Source organism: Bos javanicus, chromosome 26 (genome assembly GCF_032452875.1).
Source record: "Bos javanicus breed banteng chromosome 26, ARS-OSU_banteng_1.0, whole genome shotgun sequence".
NCBI classification, from domain to species: domain Eukaryota; kingdom Metazoa; phylum Chordata; class Mammalia; order Artiodactyla; family Bovidae; genus Bos; species Bos javanicus.
In genome coordinates, this window is record NC_083893.1 from 24,423,659 (window position 1) to 24,443,876 (window position 20,218).

General features: G+C 45.8%; 2 protein-coding genes across 3 annotated transcripts in view; one reads left to right on the forward strand and one right to left on the reverse strand.

The window, feature by feature from the left end:
- The window catches only part of SLK (STE20 like kinase), a 62,251-nt gene extending 51,695 nt beyond the window's left edge, over window positions 1-10,556 (forward strand). For both annotated transcript variants that reach the window (XM_061403361.1, XM_061403362.1), the window contains 6 exons: window positions 513-642; window positions 1,271-1,395; window positions 1,929-2,117; window positions 2,668-2,793; window positions 3,663-3,776; window positions 6,916-10,556. In XM_061403361.1, coding sequence (XP_061259345.1) covers window positions 513-642; window positions 1,271-1,395; window positions 1,929-2,117; window positions 2,668-2,793; window positions 3,663-3,776; window positions 6,916-7,062 — 831 coding nt within the window. In that variant the 3' untranslated portion in view covers window positions 7,063-10,556. The remainder of the gene's footprint in view (window positions 1-512; window positions 643-1,270; window positions 1,396-1,928; window positions 2,118-2,667; window positions 2,794-3,662; window positions 3,777-6,915) is intronic.
- A 1,005-nt stretch (window positions 10,557-11,561) lies between these two features.
- The window catches only part of COL17A1 (collagen type XVII alpha 1 chain), a 47,144-nt gene continuing 38,487 nt past the window's right edge, over window positions 11,562-20,218 (reverse strand). The window contains exons 39-56 of the mRNA XM_061403360.1: window positions 19,916-19,969; window positions 19,235-19,294; window positions 18,868-18,894; window positions 18,534-18,566; window positions 18,357-18,431; window positions 18,001-18,051; window positions 17,414-17,539; window positions 16,767-16,904; window positions 16,369-16,437; window positions 15,963-16,082; window positions 15,354-15,443; window positions 15,144-15,254; window positions 14,639-14,785; window positions 14,033-14,371; window positions 13,401-13,538; window positions 13,114-13,176; window positions 12,899-12,961; window positions 11,562-12,533 (exon numbers count right to left, since the gene is read on the reverse strand). Coding sequence (XP_061259344.1) covers window positions 12,481-12,533; window positions 12,899-12,961; window positions 13,114-13,176; window positions 13,401-13,538; window positions 14,033-14,371; window positions 14,639-14,785; window positions 15,144-15,254; window positions 15,354-15,443; window positions 15,963-16,082; window positions 16,369-16,437; window positions 16,767-16,904; window positions 17,414-17,539; window positions 18,001-18,051; window positions 18,357-18,431; window positions 18,534-18,566; window positions 18,868-18,894; window positions 19,235-19,294; window positions 19,916-19,969 — 1,757 coding nt within the window. The 3' untranslated portion in view covers window positions 11,562-12,480. The remainder of the gene's footprint in view (window positions 12,534-12,898; window positions 12,962-13,113; window positions 13,177-13,400; window positions 13,539-14,032; window positions 14,372-14,638; window positions 14,786-15,143; window positions 15,255-15,353; window positions 15,444-15,962; window positions 16,083-16,368; window positions 16,438-16,766; window positions 16,905-17,413; window positions 17,540-18,000; window positions 18,052-18,356; window positions 18,432-18,533; window positions 18,567-18,867; window positions 18,895-19,234; window positions 19,295-19,915; window positions 19,970-20,218) is intronic.

A 20,218-nucleotide genomic window follows, 5' to 3' on the forward strand; every position in this document is an offset into this window, starting at 1 on the left:
CAGGCTGGAGATACAGACACTGTCTTTCTCTGTTAGTATAGCCATGGTGTTGCTTCCTAACTCTGTTAATAGAAAAATACAGACTTTAAAATTCCCAACTCCTGTTTTACTTGTTTGTTCTTTATTGCCTCTCTTCCTAAAAGGCATTCTTTTTCATTTTTATTGTAGCCACACTCTAGTGGATTGAATAGTCAGTTTTAGAAGGTGTAAGTTTATTTTTTTCTCAAAGATGTCAGCATATTGGGCATTTAATCATGAGTAGTTTATATAGACTTCTTTTGTATGTACTATTCTTAGTAGTGAGTTCACAATATTAAATATGCTAGTACTTTCTTTCTGGTCTTGAGTTGGGTGACAAATAACATGTTATGCCTATACTGTATAATTTTTAAATCTAGTTAACTTTAGAAACTTGGTTCAGAAATCTTGTTAATCACTGAGACATACAGCCACATAGATAACTGGATGTTTTGCTCCATAGATACTTACTAACTGATGGTTATGTCTATTAGGAACAAGAGTTTGTTCAGAAGCAACAACAAGAATTAGATGGCTCTCTGAAAAAGATCATCCAACAGCAGAAGGCAGAGTTAGCCAATATTGAAAGAGAGTGCCTGAATAACAAGCAGCAGCTCATGAGAGGTATATGAAATATGTGGCATATGTATATACATAATATGTCTTGAAACATTGCAGAGATATGCTTGGAAATTATTTGAATGCTTTCTTTTGCTAGAGTGGTAGAGGGAAAGATAAAAAGGTAAATAAGAGGAATATACTTTATAAAATTCAGAACTACTGCAGGACATAGAATTCTTTTATGGCAATAGAAGTGAACAATAGAAGTGAAGTAAACATATAATCCCTAAAACATCTTTTTGTCCAGGTGATGCTAGAAATACACCTAAGTAATTTTAGGTGTTCCTTATACCCTGTAATGGTATACTTAATTGGCTACATGATAGATTGGAATTTTAAGCACTTATTTCCTCGAACAAATACCTTGGGTATTTTTTCTTTCTCACTGAGATGATTAAATGGAATTTTAGTGTTGGGAGTGGGGCATTCTTTGTTTACAGGACATTAGAACAGAATGGAAAGTGGTAATGGATATTATCTTTACATTGGTAATATTTCTTTTATAGCTCAGAATGTCTTGTGTGTATTAATTAGTGTATTAGAACACTTTTATGTAAATATTAAAACAAGGACCAGAGTACATTCGTGAAAAGAGCAAAGTGACATTTTGAAAATTACCTTCTCCTTCCAGCTCGAGAAGCTGCGATTTGGGAGCTTGAAGAACGACACTTACAAGAAAAACACCAGCTGCTCAAACAGCAACTTAAAGATCAGTATTTTATGCAAAGACACCAGCTACTTAAGCGCCATGAGAAGGTTAATGAAAAGAAATTTGTTCACTTTTTTGTTCATTTTAAAGTTTGCAGAGCTGTTTATTTTTGAAACTTATATTTTTTACAGAATTAAGTTTTAAGTATCCTTTCTTTTGTCCTAAAATTTATTTGATGAAATCTGGAGTAATTAATATATGTTGATCATTATTGCAAACTTCTTTTCTACAAATTCCAAGAAAGGTAACTAATAAACAGTGCTTAAAGACCTGTTACACATTATAGTCTTCATCTTGTCTCTCAAAGGTAGCTATTTTGGCTTCTTTTTAATTCAGATATCTTAAAAATGTGGACTCCCTGTATTTAGTATAAGAGAGTTAACATAAGACTCTTATTACTATTAGCTTTATTTTTCTTATAAATTTCTTTCTTTTTTTTTTGTCCTAATGGTTTACTGATCAGGATATAACAAGGGAGAGAATAATTTGGGGAACAACAGCAAAATGACATGTTTGAGCATACTTGTGGGTACTGGGTATTAAATTATCTCAATATCACTGGATTCTGAAACTTTCTTAGGAAACAGAACAAATGCAGCGTTACAATCAACGACTTATTGAGGAATTGAAAAACAGACAGACTCAAGAAAGAGCAAGACTGCCTAAGATTCAGCGTAGCGAAGCCAAGACTCGAATGGCCATGTTTAAGAAGAGTTTGAGAATTAACTCAACAGCAACGCCAGATCAGGACCGTGACAAAATTAAACAAGTAAATAAGCATATTACTCTCTTCTTTTTTTAGGTGTAGAAGTTTTGGATGGTCTTTAGAAGGACCACATAATTGTGTTGTAAACATTGGGGCCACTTTGGGGTTGTTGATGTTCACCATGGCTCCGTACACACACGGTGTGTCCTAGCTCCCTCTCCTCCAGTGCTGGCCACAGAGAGCTGCTGTCTCCCAGGCCCCACACAAAATCCAGGTTGATCCCAAGACCGACCCTGGGAATAAGGTGATTTGACCAGCTTTACAGTCAAACATACGGCCTCACTGTACTTCTGTAGTCACAGTTCCCACACACAAATTAACTGAGGTCACTAAGCAGATAGGAGAAACAAGGTTTGAATCAGAAATCTCTCCCCACCTCCCTACCCCAACCAAAGCCATGATGTAGACTCCAGCTTTGAGTCCTAGCGTATTATTACTTGTAGCTTTAGTTTATTGTACTTTAAGCTTTGTTAAATTCCTTAATTACACTTTTGGAAGATGCAGAAATTACATTGCCTATTAACCATATTTATCTTGTTTTTCTTTTTTATAGTTTGCTTCTCAAGAAGAAAAGAGGCAGAAGAATGAGAGAATGGCTCAGCATCAAAAACATGAAAATCAAATGCGGGATCTTCAGCTGCAGTGTGAAGCCAATGTCCGCGAGCTGCATCAACTGCAGGTCAGCTCCAGAAGCCAGAAGGCAGAGCTGGTGGTAGAGGCAGCACCAGCAGCACCGGTGGCTGGCTTTAAGGAAGTGATAGGTACTCACAGTAAGCTGCACATGGCTTGAGAAGATCCCAGAACGTAAAGGTTTTCTTTCCTCTGTAGACCCAAAGGAAGATCAGTTTAGTATCAGGGGCACCTGTTGAGATTTCCTACAGCCATGATTAGTATAAACATGAAGCTAATTTATGATATAAGAAGTTGCATCTTTCAAAAGTACTATTGAGAATTTGTAGTGTATTTTGCAAAGAAGATGAACAAAGTTTTGAAAATAATGTAGGCTGTTTTGTTCTGAATTTTAAAATTCTTTTTATTTCAGTATAAATAGTTCATTTTCTTCAAGGTTTTTGAAAAAAGCGATCAATATATGAGAAATTTTCTCCTGATATATAATTTCTAAAATGTTTACAATTTCAGAGTAGTATATATACATTGTGGATATCGTATATACTTGCTTAATTTTCTAGAGCAGAAAATAGTTTCTAATCCCGTGTTCTGGTACCATTGGATAAAATGCTTGCAAGGTGCCCTCTGAAGTGTCAGTTTTGTGAGTAAACCTTAGAATGGGAAATCAGGATCAAACTAGTTCTTTCCAGTCAAGTTCTTTTTATATGGTAAGTAACAGATCTAGCCTCTAAATGTGCAAAAGTGAAACTATGACTCATTTCATAATTCTTGGTCCTTGGTTGTTAGAAGAGAATTTCAACCTTAGTAGTAGCTTTATGTTTGATGAATATATATATATTTTTATTTTGGAAGATAATTGTATTTGTGAAAAATTGCTAATGTCATCTGAAATTTTTTTAATTCAAACTTTCTTTTCAGAATGAAAAATGTCACCTCTTGGTTGAACATGAGACTCAGAAACTAAAGGAGTTAGATGAGGAACACAGCCAAGAATTAAAGGAATGGAGAGAGAAATTGAGACCTAGGAAAAAGGTAATTTTAAAAGCTTTAATTAAAATACACTTGCATTCGTCCTCCTAGCTGTTGGCTCTTTACCTAATATGTGTCAGGGACGAGAGACACAGAGATGAGGAGTCCAAGTCCCAAAGGTTCAGAATCTAGTTGACGAGCAGCTGCAGATGAGTAGGAGCGTTTCTCTGAAGGAGGTAAGTACACAGTACAGAGTAGAGTAGCACAGTGTGCCAGCAATGGAGGAGGAGTACTTCAGTCTGCCCGGGGAAGGCAGGAGGCGTGAGAGAGGAGATGCCTTGTGAGCCAAATGAGGCCTGATGGATGAGTAAGAGCTTGCTGGAAGGACAGACAGATTGGAGTGGGATGGGGCAATTTAAGTACAGAGAAGAGAAAGAGTGAAAATGATGTGTACAGGAATCACATGTGGCTCCCTGTCATGGTAGGGTGAGAGGCAGTGTGTGCCTGTGTGTAGGCATTAGGGAGGGAGAGAAGGAAGGGATGACAGCTTAGTCTGGATGGATGAACTGGAGCCAGATTATAAGGCTCTTACGTGCTGTGTTCATTGACAGTCTAGGAAAGTAAGAAAGGCTTCCTACCCCACAACCAGCCAGCCGTCTTCCTTATGTGCACTTGACTCCCTGCTAGCCTGGCCCAGCTGGTCAACCATTTGAACTCTGTCTTTTCTATTCCTTATATGATTCTCTCTCTCAGTTTTCAAACTTAAACCTTTATTTTCTCTTGGGCTTCCTGCCTGCTACACATTTCAACCATTCCTTTCTTCCATTCATCCAGTCAGTTAATCAAGGAAATAATATTTAGTTCCTACCATGTGCTGATAAAACTTTCTAGAACTGACCAAGTGAGCTGATAGTGTGGCTTTTAAACTTGAATTTTGTTTATTGTTATGTTTTTGAATAGGTGGTACATTGATGTGTTTCTGAATTCAAAGGGTACACATGGGATGAAAGTGAGAATTCCCTTCTCCAGTTCCTCCTTTCACTCTAACTGTTGCTTTGAATTCCTCCCCAGTTAAACTGGTTGACAGTGGTTACAGTCCGGTGGCATTATCCACCTGTTATTCTTAAAAGTCTCGTCTCACCTGAAGTTTGTGACATAGTCTCTTCTTTCTCTGTGCCTTTTTTTTTTTTTAATCACTTTTCTATGTCATCCAGTCACCTGAAAGGTGGACATTTCCCATTTTGCATTCTTACCTCTGCTCTTTGCATGATGATCTTACAGATTGTCCTGGCTTCAGCTGTGGCATATTTAAGGACAATTCCACAACTTGTATAGAATACAAATTCTAAAGTGATGCAAGTCTGGGTTCGAGTCTCAATGCTGACACTGGTTAATTTTTTCTCTTAACACCTCTGAGCCCTGTTTTCCTCGTGTGTAGAATGAGGATGTTACTGCCTCCCTGATTGGCCTTGTTAAGACAGTAAACAGAAGCTGTGTGTACAGTCCTTGTCAGTTCTTTACAGCACTTAAGATTTGGTCAGGATCAGTGAGTGTTTGTTATTGCTGTAATTTTATTGTTTTTATTATTGGTTCACGCTCTCAGTTCCCATGTCCCATCTGAATGTTCCATTCCTCCTCATTTTATTCCTTCTGTTCCATTATCATCTCATCAGAGGTTTCTTTTTTAGATGACTGTATAAAATAGCTTCAGTGCCCACCTTGAACACTCCTCTGTCCCCTCACCTTTCTTTGTTTCTCTTCATAATATTTATCACCACCAGACACATTTCTTTATTGTTTGTCTTCTCTCACCAGAATGTGAGCTCCTTGAGGGCAGGGGCATCGTATCTCTGTTCACTCTTACATACCCAGCTCCTGGAACAGTTCCTGCACATTGTAAATGATCAATACATGCCTGTTGAATGTTATTCAGTGTTGACTAAAGATTGTAAACTCAGTGGAGGTAAAACTAAACTCAGTAACCCTTTTCATTCGTCTCCATCTCACCTTTCCCCTCTCTCCAGTCCTACCCACCATCGGGTGTTCTTCCCAATATTCCTGTCCTCTTAACTGACATCTAGGCTAGAAACCTGAATTATCTTTCATTTCCATCAGACCCCACATTCAGGCAGATAACAAATAATTTGGACTCTCATTTCATAATCTTTCTTTCCCTTTGCTGTCTTCCTTCTTAAAATTGTTAGTAATGTCCTAAAGGCCCATCTGGTCTCTTGTTCCCTTTCCTCTCTTCATCCTTGGCTGCCGTCACCAGTGTTTATCCTCAGGAGCATCTCTGATGCTGTCATAGTGGTACTGGTAAATCTTTAGTTTCATCAGAACAGAATGTAAACACCTCACTTGGACTTTGACGCCTTCACGGTGCCACACTTTGGCCACGTCAGCCCTCCTGACTTACCTCCCGCTCACCACCTTGTTCCCAGTTTCTGGTCCAGTGCTGGGTGTGATCACCATTACTCACAGCAGCTCCAACTTCCTGCCTCTGCATTGTGTCAGCTCACTCTCCCTGGGGTGTCTTCCCCATCCTGTCTGTCAAATTCTTATCTGTCCATTGAAACCAAGCTCACAGTCTTCCTCTGAGAAACTTGCCTGTGTCCTTCTGTCTTTTCCTGTACTTTGTTTTCTGCAGCAGGACTTCTCCTGAGTCACTTTGTCCATAAAGTAACTGATTACCTCAGGTACTTAGCAAGTACTTAATATAGTTGTTCCATACTGTATGTAAAGATGAATCTGCCTTAGGTCTTATCTTTAATCTGTGGTTCAGTGTAGAAGAGAAGACATGCATATCAGTAATCAAAATAAAACGTAGAAAATGCTGAAGTTCCATGTGGAAGAGACGGATAGTAGTTAATAATAGGTGCCATCTGCTGAGTGCCTAATATGGGTTAAGTACATTATTAACACATTTAATCCTCACATAACAACCCAGTGAGGTAGATGGTATTATCCCTGTTTCACAGCAGAAGAATGAAATGGTTCTGTAATATAGAGAAGTAATTGAAGTTTCATGTGGCTGAGCCAAGACTTGAACCCAGAGCTGCGCAGCCTGTGGTCCTAGTGTTGAACAGTGTCTTCTTCGTTAGGATAACAGAGACTTTGGGGCAAGTGATTTTATCTTGACTGTTTCAGAGTAAATTCTGTTTGTAATACTAGTGCATTATTTCTTTTTCCCTTCCTTTTTAAGACACTGGAAGAAGAGTTTGCTAGGAAACTACAGGAACAGGAAGTGTTCTTTAAAATGACCGGGGAGTCTGAATGCCTTAACCCATCGACACAGAGCCGGATTTCCAAATTCTACCCCATTCCTAGCTTGCATTCCACTGGATCGTAACAGAGGGAAGCATGCTGTGGTTGGGTTTGGCTTTTTAAGTACGTCATTCTGTTCTCTTCATCTTTAGCCGTAGTCTATCAGAGAGCTCACGAAGACAATCACCTGCCTCACCTTCTCGGTGTTTTTTGTTTGTTTTACTTGTTTAGTAACAATGGAGGGGAAGGAACTAAGACAGATGCTGGGCCATGTTGGCAAAGTAGCATCTCACAGTAATTCCCTAAGGTGATTTTTGCATATGCTCTTAAAAATCGTGTTATTTAGATACTGTTACCTGAAAGTTATTTAAAGAAAACTGTTACGTCATTTAAGTATTAGTAAATATCTTTTTACATGACAACTTCTCAGTGATGTCTAAAATCTATAATTGAAGCTCTCTACACTGTGGAGAATTGGAATAATTTTTTGGTGAAGTAGCTCTCATGAAAAAATTTTGAGTGGCTCAAAATATGATATTGATTCAGTAAATAAATCTCTTTAAATGTTAGCATCGGACTCTTTTAAAAGAGAAAAATTATTTCAGTAATTTGTCTAAAATAATTACTTGTTTAGACATAAACTAATAATTAAGGGTGCTAGCTTTATTATATAAAATAGTGCCTAAAACACTAAATTTCAATTCAGTCTAAAATAGCATTTCCTCCTTTTGATTCAACAGGGACAAAACACCCTTAGCATTAAGCATTATTGTTTTTTAAATCTTGCTCGTATTACCATTTGATAGAAGTTTTCATCCTAAAGTATAAGTTGGAAAGATGAAAAAATAAAAGGTAGCTTTTAGATGTCCAAATTGAAAATATAAAACTCACCAAATTAAAAAAAGATAGATTTAGCTATCTCAGCTTATTTCCTAAAGTAATACATGAGCTGGTTAAATGGCTTCTCCCATCTTAGCAACTTCTGTTTAAAATTCTGTCATAGGCCGGCAGGCTCTGAGTTATATTTATGAATATATTTTTCTGAAATTAATCTCAAAAGAGGCATTTGTTCAGAGTAATTTTGAAGGAAGAATTTAAATAAAATATTTAGGCAAATACCAGAAATGACTTTTTATTGTTTTGAGATAAAGTCATTCATATTTTGGTTTTGTTTTTTCCATGTTTAAATTATTTACATGATTTGAGTGGGAAAGTCCTAAAACCTTTATCCTGTGGCTGCTTGATATGTGTAATTATTAATGAAATGTTCACTCTAGTCCTCTTGAGGGTTAGATTTTCAAGCACGTGTCAGGTCAAACAGTATTACAAACCATATTTTGAGGTTGTGAGACAGCACATTTGTAGATGAAGCTTGCTGCCTGCCGTTTGCAGCCTATTAATGAGTGCTAGGTACCAAATTGTAGAAATGTCAGTTTTTAGTTATGTTACAGTTGAGGCTGGTGAAAAATGCAAATGAAACTTTGTGGGAACACTGATTCATGTTAAGAAAATGTAAATATCTGTAGCACTTTCTTACAGTTAATTTGAAAACTTTGAATGCTGAACCTTATTTTGTCAGTGGTTTATAGATGATTTAAAAATGCATGTGATTTTAATTTTGTAATTGTTTTGACAAGCATAATTTACTTGGACAACTTTGTAGGTAGCCTTAACTTCTGCCCAAGTTTGTTTTTTATATAAATATATATACATATATATATTATGTATGGTTGTAAATTCATACACTTATCACATGAATGTGTTACTGTATACAAAACTTTGAACGCTTTATTCTCAAATGCTGGACTGAAAAATGTTTTGAAAGCCTTTTAAAATATATATATATATATATCTTTATAATGTTCAGGATGATGGAAATTGTTTATATTGTTATGATAGAAATGACAGTATAATGTTACCCAGTGTATTTAATGATTTATTTGAAGGAGAGGAAGAAGGTTCTCCTACCACTTCCTCCTTTGAGATTTTCAGTATATTGACTTTTTAAAAATGAATACTTCAGGCAGTAGACATTTTTCCAGTATCATTTAAGTGATATCCTATGTGATGAATGGCTTATGGCCCATAGTTAATTTGGTCTGAATATTTGGTTCTTTTTATTCCTTTCAACTTGACATTCAGAGAATTGAATAAAGGAAAGAGGCTCAGAGTAGAAGGATGGACCCTCTGGTAAGTTTATTAGCAGCTCTTGCATTTCTGTAAAATTACCCTTTGGATTCCTTGTTCACACTCGAGTTCTCTTTCAAATATGACCAGACCATATTCATGTGGGAGCAGGACTACAGAATGATACATATGTAGAGGTAAAACCTTCATTTTAATACTTAGAGTTACATAAATCTTTGCAAAAAGTGTTTTGTTATAGACCGTGCTGTTTGTGCCCATCCCTGCCCCCTTCCTGCTAGGCCCTGTATTCACATACAGAAGAGTGGTCTTTCTCTCTTCCATGAAGTGTACATAGGAGGTTGGGGGGGCAAAGACACCTTTGCAGTTGAAGAATACAGTCAAATCCATTCCTGATTTGGTGGTTTTGTTGCTGTGACAGAATGTGCTAGGAAATGCGTAAAAGCAGTTCTCCATCCGTGCCCCGTAGTTACTTGGCCTCGCCCCGTCCCTGCGTGCTGTGGACACGCTGGCCACCACACTTCCGCAGGCCTAGCTCATGCAGCTCGTTGCACCAGGTTGCCTTTCCTAGTCCTGTCAATCCATGGTTAGGTGCGAATTGCTGAATTAGCTGCTATAACTCTATGGAGTCAGTTAAGCTTTTTCTTACCCTTTTCTGTGAGGAAGCTATAGGGTGGGTAAAGAGGAAATTTGGAGTGCTTATACCTTGCTGAAAATGTTAACACTTCCCTGTGACAGGATACAGCAAATTGTAATTAAATATAAACTAGAACCAGAGCTACCTCTAAGGAGTGTCTCCTCAAGCACAAAGCTCTCAGGCACATGAGACTCACTGTCACAGAGGGCCTCTGACTTCTTGAGCGTCAGTGAGTTTCAGAAGTGACTGTCCTTTTGTACTCTCCTAGTTCCCTTGTAACTACAGTTTTCCCCATTCCACACTGTGCTGAAATGACAAAGACTCTTCTGAGAAGCCAAATCTGTCAAATGGTTTGCTAGAGATACTGTTGACTGAAGGAAAATGTACAACTGAGGTGGAGGAGGAGAGCTCTTTAGTTCCAGTTCTAATAGGCTTCTGATTGAATAAATCCTTTCTTTTCTGGGAAATGATCTTTTATAGGAAATGGGATGTTTTCAGTGCTTTTCTTAAGTTGAAGGCACAACAGTTAATGCCACTCTTGTTGGTAGCCTATGGCTGACATGGTTTTGATACAGCTTTAAAACTTCTGCTGCTCAGCTTGGGGTAGAGTGTTATACCAGTGTTAAATGTTGGCTGTAGCTTTTTGTGATCCTTCTCTGATTTGCAGTGTAATAACTCCACAAGCTACATTTTTCAGAAAGAATTTGTTTCAGAAAATGCCTCTTGTCTGTTTGGGAGCAACATGTCTTTTCAATCATGGGATTGACAAATGAAAAATAAAGTTATTTCTTAATCTACTTTGGGAAGCAGTCTTTTATTGAGACTCTTTGAAACTGGATTGTCCTGCGTGAGAATGTTCTGTAGCAGTTTTAAAAATCCTAGCTGTATTTTAAAGCTTGCAGTTCTCCAGATCGTCTGACCGGGACAATCAGAGGTACCATTGTTCCAGAGTGTCTACTCACCACACACAAGTGTCCTTTTCACTGCTAACTTGGAGGGAGTGGCTTTTGTCAAGCAAACCCCTCCTTTGAGTGGTGCTTAAAATATTTCCATCAACATATGTGTATATATATACCTCTCTTTTAATGTCCTTTTTTTCCCTTGAAATAGATTATTTTTCTCAAACATTTCACAAACCACATGACTCATTTCTGCTAAAAATAACCTGTTTTTTTTCATCACTAATATGTTCTGTGAGAATCAGTAGACATTAGGCAGCATCATCTGGCGAGTAGTCAGCTTGGCCGGAGGGAGGCACCATGTGTCACTTTCTAATCCAGGAACATTGCATACTGCAGAACTCATGCTTGACTTGTTTTTTTTTTTTTTAATGAAACAAAAGAGGCTAAGACCCACTTCCCATCCAGCTGAGGACATATCTCATATCTGGGTTCTATTCAGAGAAGTTAGCAGTTTGGGGCTTTTACCCTATTTCTCTTGGGTGTCAGATTCTGTGAAGACTTTGGATAGCTTGGATGGGTAAGTCTCAACTAGGACAAAACTCAAAAGTTTGGTTATTCAAGATAAGAATCATTAACGGGGATATGAATACTTGAGCTAAGGCTACTATTACAAAGACAAATTTGAGTCAAGCCTCTAGGTAAAACTAAAATATGAAAAAGGCACGATGCAGTCATTCATTATGCATAGTAAGTTTTCATTAGTAAAACGTCAAACTTAATAAACCAAAAACTATTTTCTTTTCCTTCTTTGCCTCCTTTCCTTTCTTCCTTCGCCCCCCGCCCCCGCCCCACTTTTATTTATTTATTTTTTGGTTAGATAGATCACATTAAAACATAATGTTAAAAAAGAAAAAAGCCCTTTAATTGGAGATTTTGCAATCGAAATGACTCTTCATCTAACAGACCACGTAAATGTTTATAGACATTGAAAAGTGCTTTCAAACCAACTGCACCCAGTCCCCCACGCGTTTCCTAGGTGCAGAGCAGGGGTGCTGGCTTCCCCGGCAGGCAGGCTGCTCTCCCTCCCCTCCCCTTCTTTCCTCTTTGCCCCTTGCCCTTCTCGTCCTGTCTGCCACAGCCTGGTTCAGGGTAACATACTATCAGCTCTAGTGTGGACCTACGGGACAGCATAGCTGCAATCAAACAGACTTCCTAAGTAAGTGGAAACGTGATACACAGTGAGAAAGAACTAGTAGAAACCCTGTCACCACCTTCAAGGGAAGTAGATTTCTTAATTTTTTCAGTTGCGAGAGTTTCTTCTCAACCAGCTGATTCTGTTTGTTACGACTAGAGAATGCAGGGTAAAGAGGAGAGAGAGGAGCTGGGAGCACAGCCCTGCAGCGTTAACCAAAACAGCCCCCTCGAGTGGTACCCCAATCCCGTCTTCCAGTTTCTGGGCTTGTTTTTAAGGAAAAGCTCAAGGGCGCCTGAAACAGCTTTTATGTATCTGGCTTTCCTAGGCTGGTGTTAAAAGAAGCCAAGGCGCTCAGGCCTGGACAGCAGGGAGACTGGCCTCATCCTACAACACCACACGTGGCCACTCCCGAGTCCACCCTGTGAAGCTGTCTCAGACTGTGTATCTTGGACTGAATTCTGCAGACATACACATTGTCCCAGACTAAGATAAGGGTTCTAGTTGACTATTTGCTGTGTCAGTAAGACAGTGAGCCTCCAGCTTTTACCCTCTGGAGAAGTCTTGACCTAAGTGCCATAAGCCACTGCAAGAACTGGTCCAGGGGGCTGTTCCACCATGGGTTGCTTATGGCTTGACGGCAATGCTTCTCCTCCTCCGCCCAATGTAGAATTGGTCACCTAGAAGTGGGCCAGTGAACAGGAAGTTAGGAAATGCCTTGCAGTCTCTGGGGACTTTCTCTTGGGTAATCACAGCAAGTGTGACCACTGCAAAACTGGCTTGAAAGATGAACTCTTCTGTAAGACTGTCGATTGATTTAAATGGATTACCCCATTTCATTACCAGCCTGGTTTTCCCTCTCCTCCTTGCACTGACACTCTCCTTCCTTTCCCCCTGGTGGTTCACTTGATTGTTACACAATTGACATTGTTGGCAGTGTCTCCTTGTAGTAACTGGCATTTGCCTAAGATTTTCAAGCTTGCTGTGGCACATGCCGCCTGTCTCCCAGGCCTCCAGAAACCCACACCATAGTCGTGAGCCTTACCTTTGTCTCCTTTTTCTCCCTTGTGCCCTCGAGGACCTGGTGGCCCAGCAGGGCCCCTCTCACCTAGGAGGACAGGGGGGCACGGCTAAGTGGGGGCACAGTACAGGGCTCCTCCCCACAGGAGGAGCTGCACGCACTCCCCCATGGCTCTGGCAAGGGAGCTGCTTCCCACAGGGGTGGTCGTTCCACAGGTGGCTGTTTCAGCCACCACTTACCTTTGGGTCCAGGGATGCCCATCTCTCCCTTCTGCCCAGGGGGTCCTGGGATGGCTCCATAAGCTGCAAGGGGGAGAAGCGGGCCTTAGACTAGAGATCACCCTGGTGCTTGGCAAGTAAAGTGATTTGTCGAATAATGGTAGAGTTTGGACTTGTAAGAGGAAAACCAAGTTTAGAATTTATCAGCTTTTTAGCATCTCAAGTGTTAATGAGGTTTTTCGGGACTCTGGTTCGTGAGACTGTGCAGCAAGGTAAGTCTGGGGAAGGTAAATGGGGGCTGCCCTTACTTCGGAAAAAGTCCATGAGGTCCTCAGTCACATTGCTGTAGGCGGAGAAGATCTTGCTGATGCCAGGGGGCCCCTGGGGCCCAGGCCGGCCTGGGGGGCCCTGCACCGTGTAGGCCATCCCTTGGAGCAGCCCCTGACCTGTGAAACACAGAGTGTGGTGGGCACAGGGAGTAGGGGTCACCGGCCCCCTCTTCAAGGTGGGAGCGCAGGGCCCTCTGACTAACTCCCAGTACAGTTTTGACTCTTATGCAGCAGCGAGGAAGGAGCCCTGCAACTTCTTTTGTCTCCGGTGTTGGTGAGCAGGTCTCCACCTCCAAGGGCTTATATTGCAGGCCTTTTACTATACATTGTTGTATTGGTAAGCCACAAGGGGAAAGGGCTTAGCCACCAACCTTCCCTCAGCCCCCCTCCACAGTCATAGACACTTCTGAGAAGCACAAGTAAGAAGGGGAAACAAAGGAACCCCAGCTTCTCTGCTCCCTGCAGCACAGGTTGCAGTGCTGACTGGGCCACTTGAACTAAGCTTGTCTTCAGTCCCGGCCCATCTGATGCCAGGACTGCTGTCCTCCTCAGCGTGGAGGTGCTCTCATGCTCCCAACCCCACAGCCCTGAGGCTTCATGGCCCGACTTACGCTGCAAGCTCTCCGACACCCGAACAGCCAGCTCGTTGTAATCCAGACCTCCGGCAAAGCCGGTCCCGAATCTGCCATTGCCGCCATACATGCCACTCTCGGCTGCGGCCCCGTAGCCTCGGCCCATGTCCATGCCAAAGGCTCCCGCTTCGCCCAGGGAGCCTCCACTGGCTCCTCCTATGCCCATGGAGGAGCTGTAGGAGGTGTCCCTACTGAAAGAGGAGGAGCTGCCACTCCGGCTGTAGGAGCTGTCCGTGGACACCAGGCGGGTGTCCCCGGGGGGCCCCTGGGGCCCAGGGGGACCCGGGGGGCCAACGATGAAGCTACGCACATCAGGACCTGGGGGGAGGAAGCGGCATTACTGGGAGCCGGGTCTGGGGGAGAGGAAGAAGTGGGAACTGGGGTGGGGGGCTGGTTCTTGACACCCTTTAGCAGGATGTGAACTCGCACCGAGTGGAGTGTGGGCTGAGAAGAAGCCGGACTTCTCCTGCTGGGGTGGCTAAGGTGTTTAGCCACCAGGCCCTTCAAACCCTGGCCACCCTTTCATAGAGAGAAGCCCAGACTGGGAGGGGACAGAGGAGGGACAGGGACGTCAGGGGCACCTACTTGTGAGATAGCTAATCAGCTCACTCCGGAAGCTGTCACTGTTTTCAGCTGCGTATGTCGCCAGAGCTCCTGAGATGCCCGGGGGCCCTCTAGGGCCTGGGGGACCCGGGGGACCAGGAGGGCCTGGGATGGATGATAAGCCGGCAGCTGAGCAGGAAGCAAGAGACAGAGAAGAATCAGGGATCCATCACCAGGACCACTGAATTCCCAGCCTGGGCCCCTCTAGAAGGAGGCAGAGGGAGACCCACACACCCAGGTCCTGGCTTCCTCCAGAGTAAGTGCTCCCCACTGCCCTCCACCCCCAGTCCCAAGCCTCATTCAACCCACATCACATCCCCTCCCCCAGCTCTTCTGGGACTCAGAGCTCCCGGCTGGGCACCTGGTCATCTGCTGGCCCGAGCTCTCCCATGACTTCAGAGCACAGTCTCCCCAACCCACCCCCACCCCCACCTCGCCACATCTCCCCCTGCAGGGCTGAGAGCACCTCGCCTGCCTCACTCCTTACTCTGCAGGTAGGATGAGAGATCCTCCGTGCTGATGCTGGACCATGAACTGCCTGGGAGCCCTGGGGGCCCAGGGGGACCTGGGGGCCCAACGATACCTCTGAATTCAGACCCTGAGACACCGAGGAAGAGCAAGGATCAGTTAGGCCTGGACCGAGGGGCTCTGCCCTCCACCCTGAAGCACTTGATCAGATGGCCCTGATCAGCCCTACCTTGGAGCAAGGAGAGGAGCTCCTCATAGGATGTGCCCGGCAAGCCTGGGGGCCCCGGGGGGCCAGGAAGCCCGATGCTGACTCCAGTGCCTGAGGAACGAAATCCCAAGTTGTGATGGATGCAGGTCAGGCAGGGAAGGGAGGGTGGAAACACCATATCGGAGAGGAAGCCAGATGGAAGCCACTTGAACGGAAGTAGGGGCCAGGAAAGGGGTGAGAGGGGCAGTAGGGAGAGACTGGCAGAGACGCAGGCGTGAGATCCTGGGCAAGGACACTGCAGAGGAGGGACTCTGAGGCTGGGGAAGAGTGCAGGTCAGCTCTCTCCTGCTGGGTGTGTGCATGTGTGCGTGCATGCAAAGGTGGGCGTGTGTCTAGAGAAGTGTGCATGTGAGTCGTGTGCACAGTCCTTGCAGAACAGTGCCCGGGGCACTCGCTCTGGCTTCCCTCGCCAGGCTCTGTGACCTGCTCTGGGGCACAGGTTTGAACCGCTCTGAATACCACCCCTCCTCTGGGTTAGGTGCAGCCTAGTGGGAGAGGGTCAGGGATGTCTAGCCCCTGCATGCCCACCCAGGCCCTCCTGCCCCCCTTGCCAGGGGTGCAGACACTCACTGGACATGTAGCTGAGGATGCGGTTGCTCAGCTCTGCATAATCCAGAGACTGGAGGAACCAATCTCCACCGGCTCCTTGCGGCATCAGGTACTGCTGTAGATACTGACGCACATCATCTCCTGAAAGGAGAGGAGGCGCCATGGGCCACTGGCCAGCTTGGCCTCCTTGCAGACCGGCCCAAGTGATGTGTGAGCTGGGACATTGGCAAGCTGCCAGTAGCTGAAGGGGTACCTGCTACACTCATCCCTCAGGGGAGATCTGACACCCTCTGTCCAGCTGACTGCTGGGAGCGAAGCGGGAGTGGCTCCTTGGCCCGAGGGACCGCCAAGTGTGCCTGATAAGTCAGCCAGGAGAGACGGGCACCCTTCAGCCCCCCAACCCCCACTGCCCCCCCAGGCAACTCACGCCGGAGTGCAGCCAGGATGTCTTCAGAAGAGATGGAGGTGGAGGATGTGCCGATGTTGTAGCCGGAAGCTGTGGGGAAGGAAACCGGGTCACCTGCTTCGCTGGTACTGAAGCAGTGCCCTCATAACTCGAGAATCAAAGGCCTGGTCACCCAGCTGCTTCCCTTGGGGGGAAATAAATGAATGGGGCATTTGCAGGATATTTATAATTTCTATTTTTCTTAATCTGAACAAACCTTTTTTGGAAGCTAGATCCAGCAGCCTGATTACTATGAATTTAATATTGAGCATCACATTCACAAAAAGGGCAAAGCAAGCAGCAAATTAAGAGACGAGGCTCCAGGAATGACCGTGGACCTGGGAGGAGGCTTGTCATCACAGGGGTGGCAAGAGGCTTACTCTGTAAGTAGCTCACGACGAGGCTGGCCAGCTCTGAGTAGTTGAAAGTCTCACCGGTGATGGTGGTGACAGGCCCGGGGGGACCAGGTGGGCCTGGGGGACCCTGAACTCCAGACAGATAAGACCTGATACTGTCACCTGCCAACAAAGAAAGCAAGTCAAGCCTGTCCCCAAGAGGGCGCGTCTCCCCCACAGAGGTGACCTGAGCACTTAACCCACTCGTGGGCCAAGGCAGGTCCAGCAGGGAGCCTGGACCCCCCTTGTTACAGATGGAGAAACTGACGCAGAGTCTGTGCTTGGCCCGGTGGATCTTGAGGGCTGTGGGCCAGCAAGACCCCAGTCGGTGACACATCTGACCAAGCTCTGGCGCCCATGTGTGTGGAAATCACACCCTCACCTCCATGGAATGTGCAGGGATGCAGTCTGGGGCACGCACACAGGGGTGAATGTGTGTGTGTGTGTGCACACATGGAAAAGTGTTTGTGTATATGAGCCTCTACTGGGGCTCTATGTCCATGTACAAGTCTATGTGCGTGGGCAGGTGTGAGAAGGTGGGAGTTAGGGAGCTCATGGACCTGCACACCTAGCACACACCTGTGCACACACATACACACACATCCTGCCCCACTCAGATGTGGGGTACTCACTCTGCATGTAGTCAGAGATGTATTGCTGAATCTCCAGGCCAGAGCTGCTGAGGGAGCCTGGAGGCCCGGGGGGCCCTGGTGGGCCTGGCGGACCCTGCATGAACGTGGTACTTGACGACGATCCCCCTGCAGGAGAGAAGGCCACTGAGTTGGTCTGTCCTCTCTGGGGTCAAACCAAAGAGCACAGGCAATGCCTTCACAGTCTGAGGAAAGAGAGTCTTTCTCAGGAGAACTAGGACAGTGGCAACGAGCTCCTAGGAGCTCTCCCAGGCTGAGTCCTCCCTTTCCTTCGACAGCCTGTGCACTGCCCACACAGCCCTCCTCACCCCTGCACCCCTAGCTCCCGATCTCTTCTCGCCGTCACTGTCATCGGCATTGTTAGTCATCTTTATTGTGCAGGCATCCTTGTCTCCCACCCCTGCTATCTTGTAACCTCCTCAGGGGCAGTTCAGAATCTAGCATGTAGAGAAAGTACCTCATTAACACTGAATCATGGATTCGTGAATGAATTAGTTAATTAATATCCTTATTGGCACAATCAACCTCACTTGAAGATGGGGAGAATTTTGGGCACCTTGGCTTCTTACCTCGAGAGGGCCCACCAGGAATGCCAGGAGCCCCTGGGACTCCGGGATCACCTGGAATCCAAAACAAGAAGCTGTTTGTATTGCCTACTCCAGGAAGCCTCCCCTGGTTAAGCTCAACCACTCTATATCAAATTGTGACTCAACAACTGACCCATGTTTCTCAGTCTCATTTCTGAAATGATACCACAGCTTCCTTGGGCAGACTGTATCCCTCCAACCCCGTCCCTTTCTCCCTCAGGCTCTCCTTTCTTCAGCCTCTTCTTCCTCCCACGGCTGGAGCACCAGCAAGCAGTCCTTGCCCTCTCTTCGGGCTCTGGGAGCCAGCCTTGTTCCCACTCTCCACTGCCTGCACTGACCTTTGTCACCCTTGGGTCCCTGAGGGCCGGGTGGGCCTGGTGGTCCCTGCAGGTTGAGTCCAAGAGAACCGGAGCCTGGAGGCCAACAACACAGTGCAGTCAGCGGGTGGGAGAGGCTCCAGCAGAGCCTCTGGGGAGAGGCTCCAGTCGGGGGGGACGGCGGTGCTCAGCACTTACCTGAGCCTGACAGCCCTGGGAGGCCTCGCTCGCCTGAGGGACACAGCAGAGAGGGGACGGTCAGCTGTGCCCGCCTCCCTCTCCTCATGCCCCACCGAAGACACCACCTCCCTCCCGAGGCTCCCTAAGACTTATGACACAGCTGGGGCAGCACCGGCCCTCGGGCAGTACCTAGAGCTGCCACATAGACACGTGCACACACGCACACGCAGGCACACAATTCTCAACCACAGACACCCTCTGATCACTCATTTGGACCAAACCCCAGAAGCTCAGGGATCTCGGAAGGTCAGCCTCCACCCCCTAGGATCGTTTGAGGCCAGTTCTCCTGTACCTTGGTGTCCTCGGGGGCCTGGGGGGCCTGGGGGAGAAAGCAGACAGTTGTGAGACATGTCCCAACCAGATGCTGCGACTTCAAGGGGCCCGAGGAGGGGGCGGGACAGGGCTCTGGGCCCAGAGCAGACTCAGGGCTTGGGGCTCCCCACACCTCTGCTCCAACAGGACAAGGCAGAGGTGGACATGCTTTGCAGAGCTTCTGACCAACCCCCGGCCCCTGCTCCAAGCTGCTGAGCTCCTAATGGGGTGTGGCAGGAGAATGAAGACCTGCCCCAGCTCGTCCAGCCTTGTCCAAATTCCTCTGGCCACCAGCAGGCCAACCAGGGGCACACTGACTCCCGGGCCCCCTAAGACACTGCTCTTACCTTGGTCTCCCTTGGGGCCTGGGGGGCCAGGTGGGCCTGGAGGGCCAGAGAAGAAAGTCTCTGTTGAGGGAAGAAACAGTTTTGAGTGTGGACGCAATGATGTTTGCGAGGGAGCAGCATCTAGAACAGCACCAGTCGTTCTGTAGATGATCAACATTTGTCAAATGGATGGATGGATGGTTGGTCGGGAAGTTGGATAGAAAAATACTTAAAAGTAAAGAAGGAATGAAAAGCCTGGTGCATGGACGGATGCATTTTCTGTGAGGGATAAGCTCTGGGCTCAAGTTTGCCCTAAACTTATTTCCGTATGCTTCTATGTTCTATGGTCAGCATTTATCTCATGTCAGGAGCATGTGTCCTGCCTGCTTTATCAGAACTGGACTCCCTGATGATAGGAATTAGGTCTCTCTAGTCAGCCAGAAGCTCCCCACAACAGAATCGGCTGTCTCCCCCAGGCTGGGCTACCAGGGGCTCTCAGGGTGGCTGGGCTGGCATCAGCACCCTCCTTCCCTGCAGCAGGTAGCACGGCGTTTATGCAAACACATCCATGGTGGCAAGTCAGAAGGAGGGAGCGTGGAGAGTAGGTCAGGAAGACTGCACGCCCGGGACCGCAGCGTGTGTTGGGGTTGGGGCTGGGGCCGAGGTGGAGAACAGGAGTGATTTGATCCCCCCCAGCATTACCTGAGCTGGTCAGGAGAGATCCTGGTGGGCCTGGTGGGCCTGGCAAGCCTTCCCCTAGAAAAGAGAACCGCCCAAGACTTATCAATTCCAAGAGGTGGCCAGGAACCCTCTGCCCAGGAGGAGCAGCAGAGAAGCTCTTTCCTAAGAACCAGCCAGGAAGCAGCCCGGGCTCTGGTCCCACTGTCTCCCACCTACCCCGCTCTCACCCGCTGGGCCTGGGGGTTCTGGGGGGCCTGGCATGGACGGTCTTGTAGAAAAGGGTAAGGAAGAAGCAATGCTGAACCCAGGATCTTGTTTCCTCAC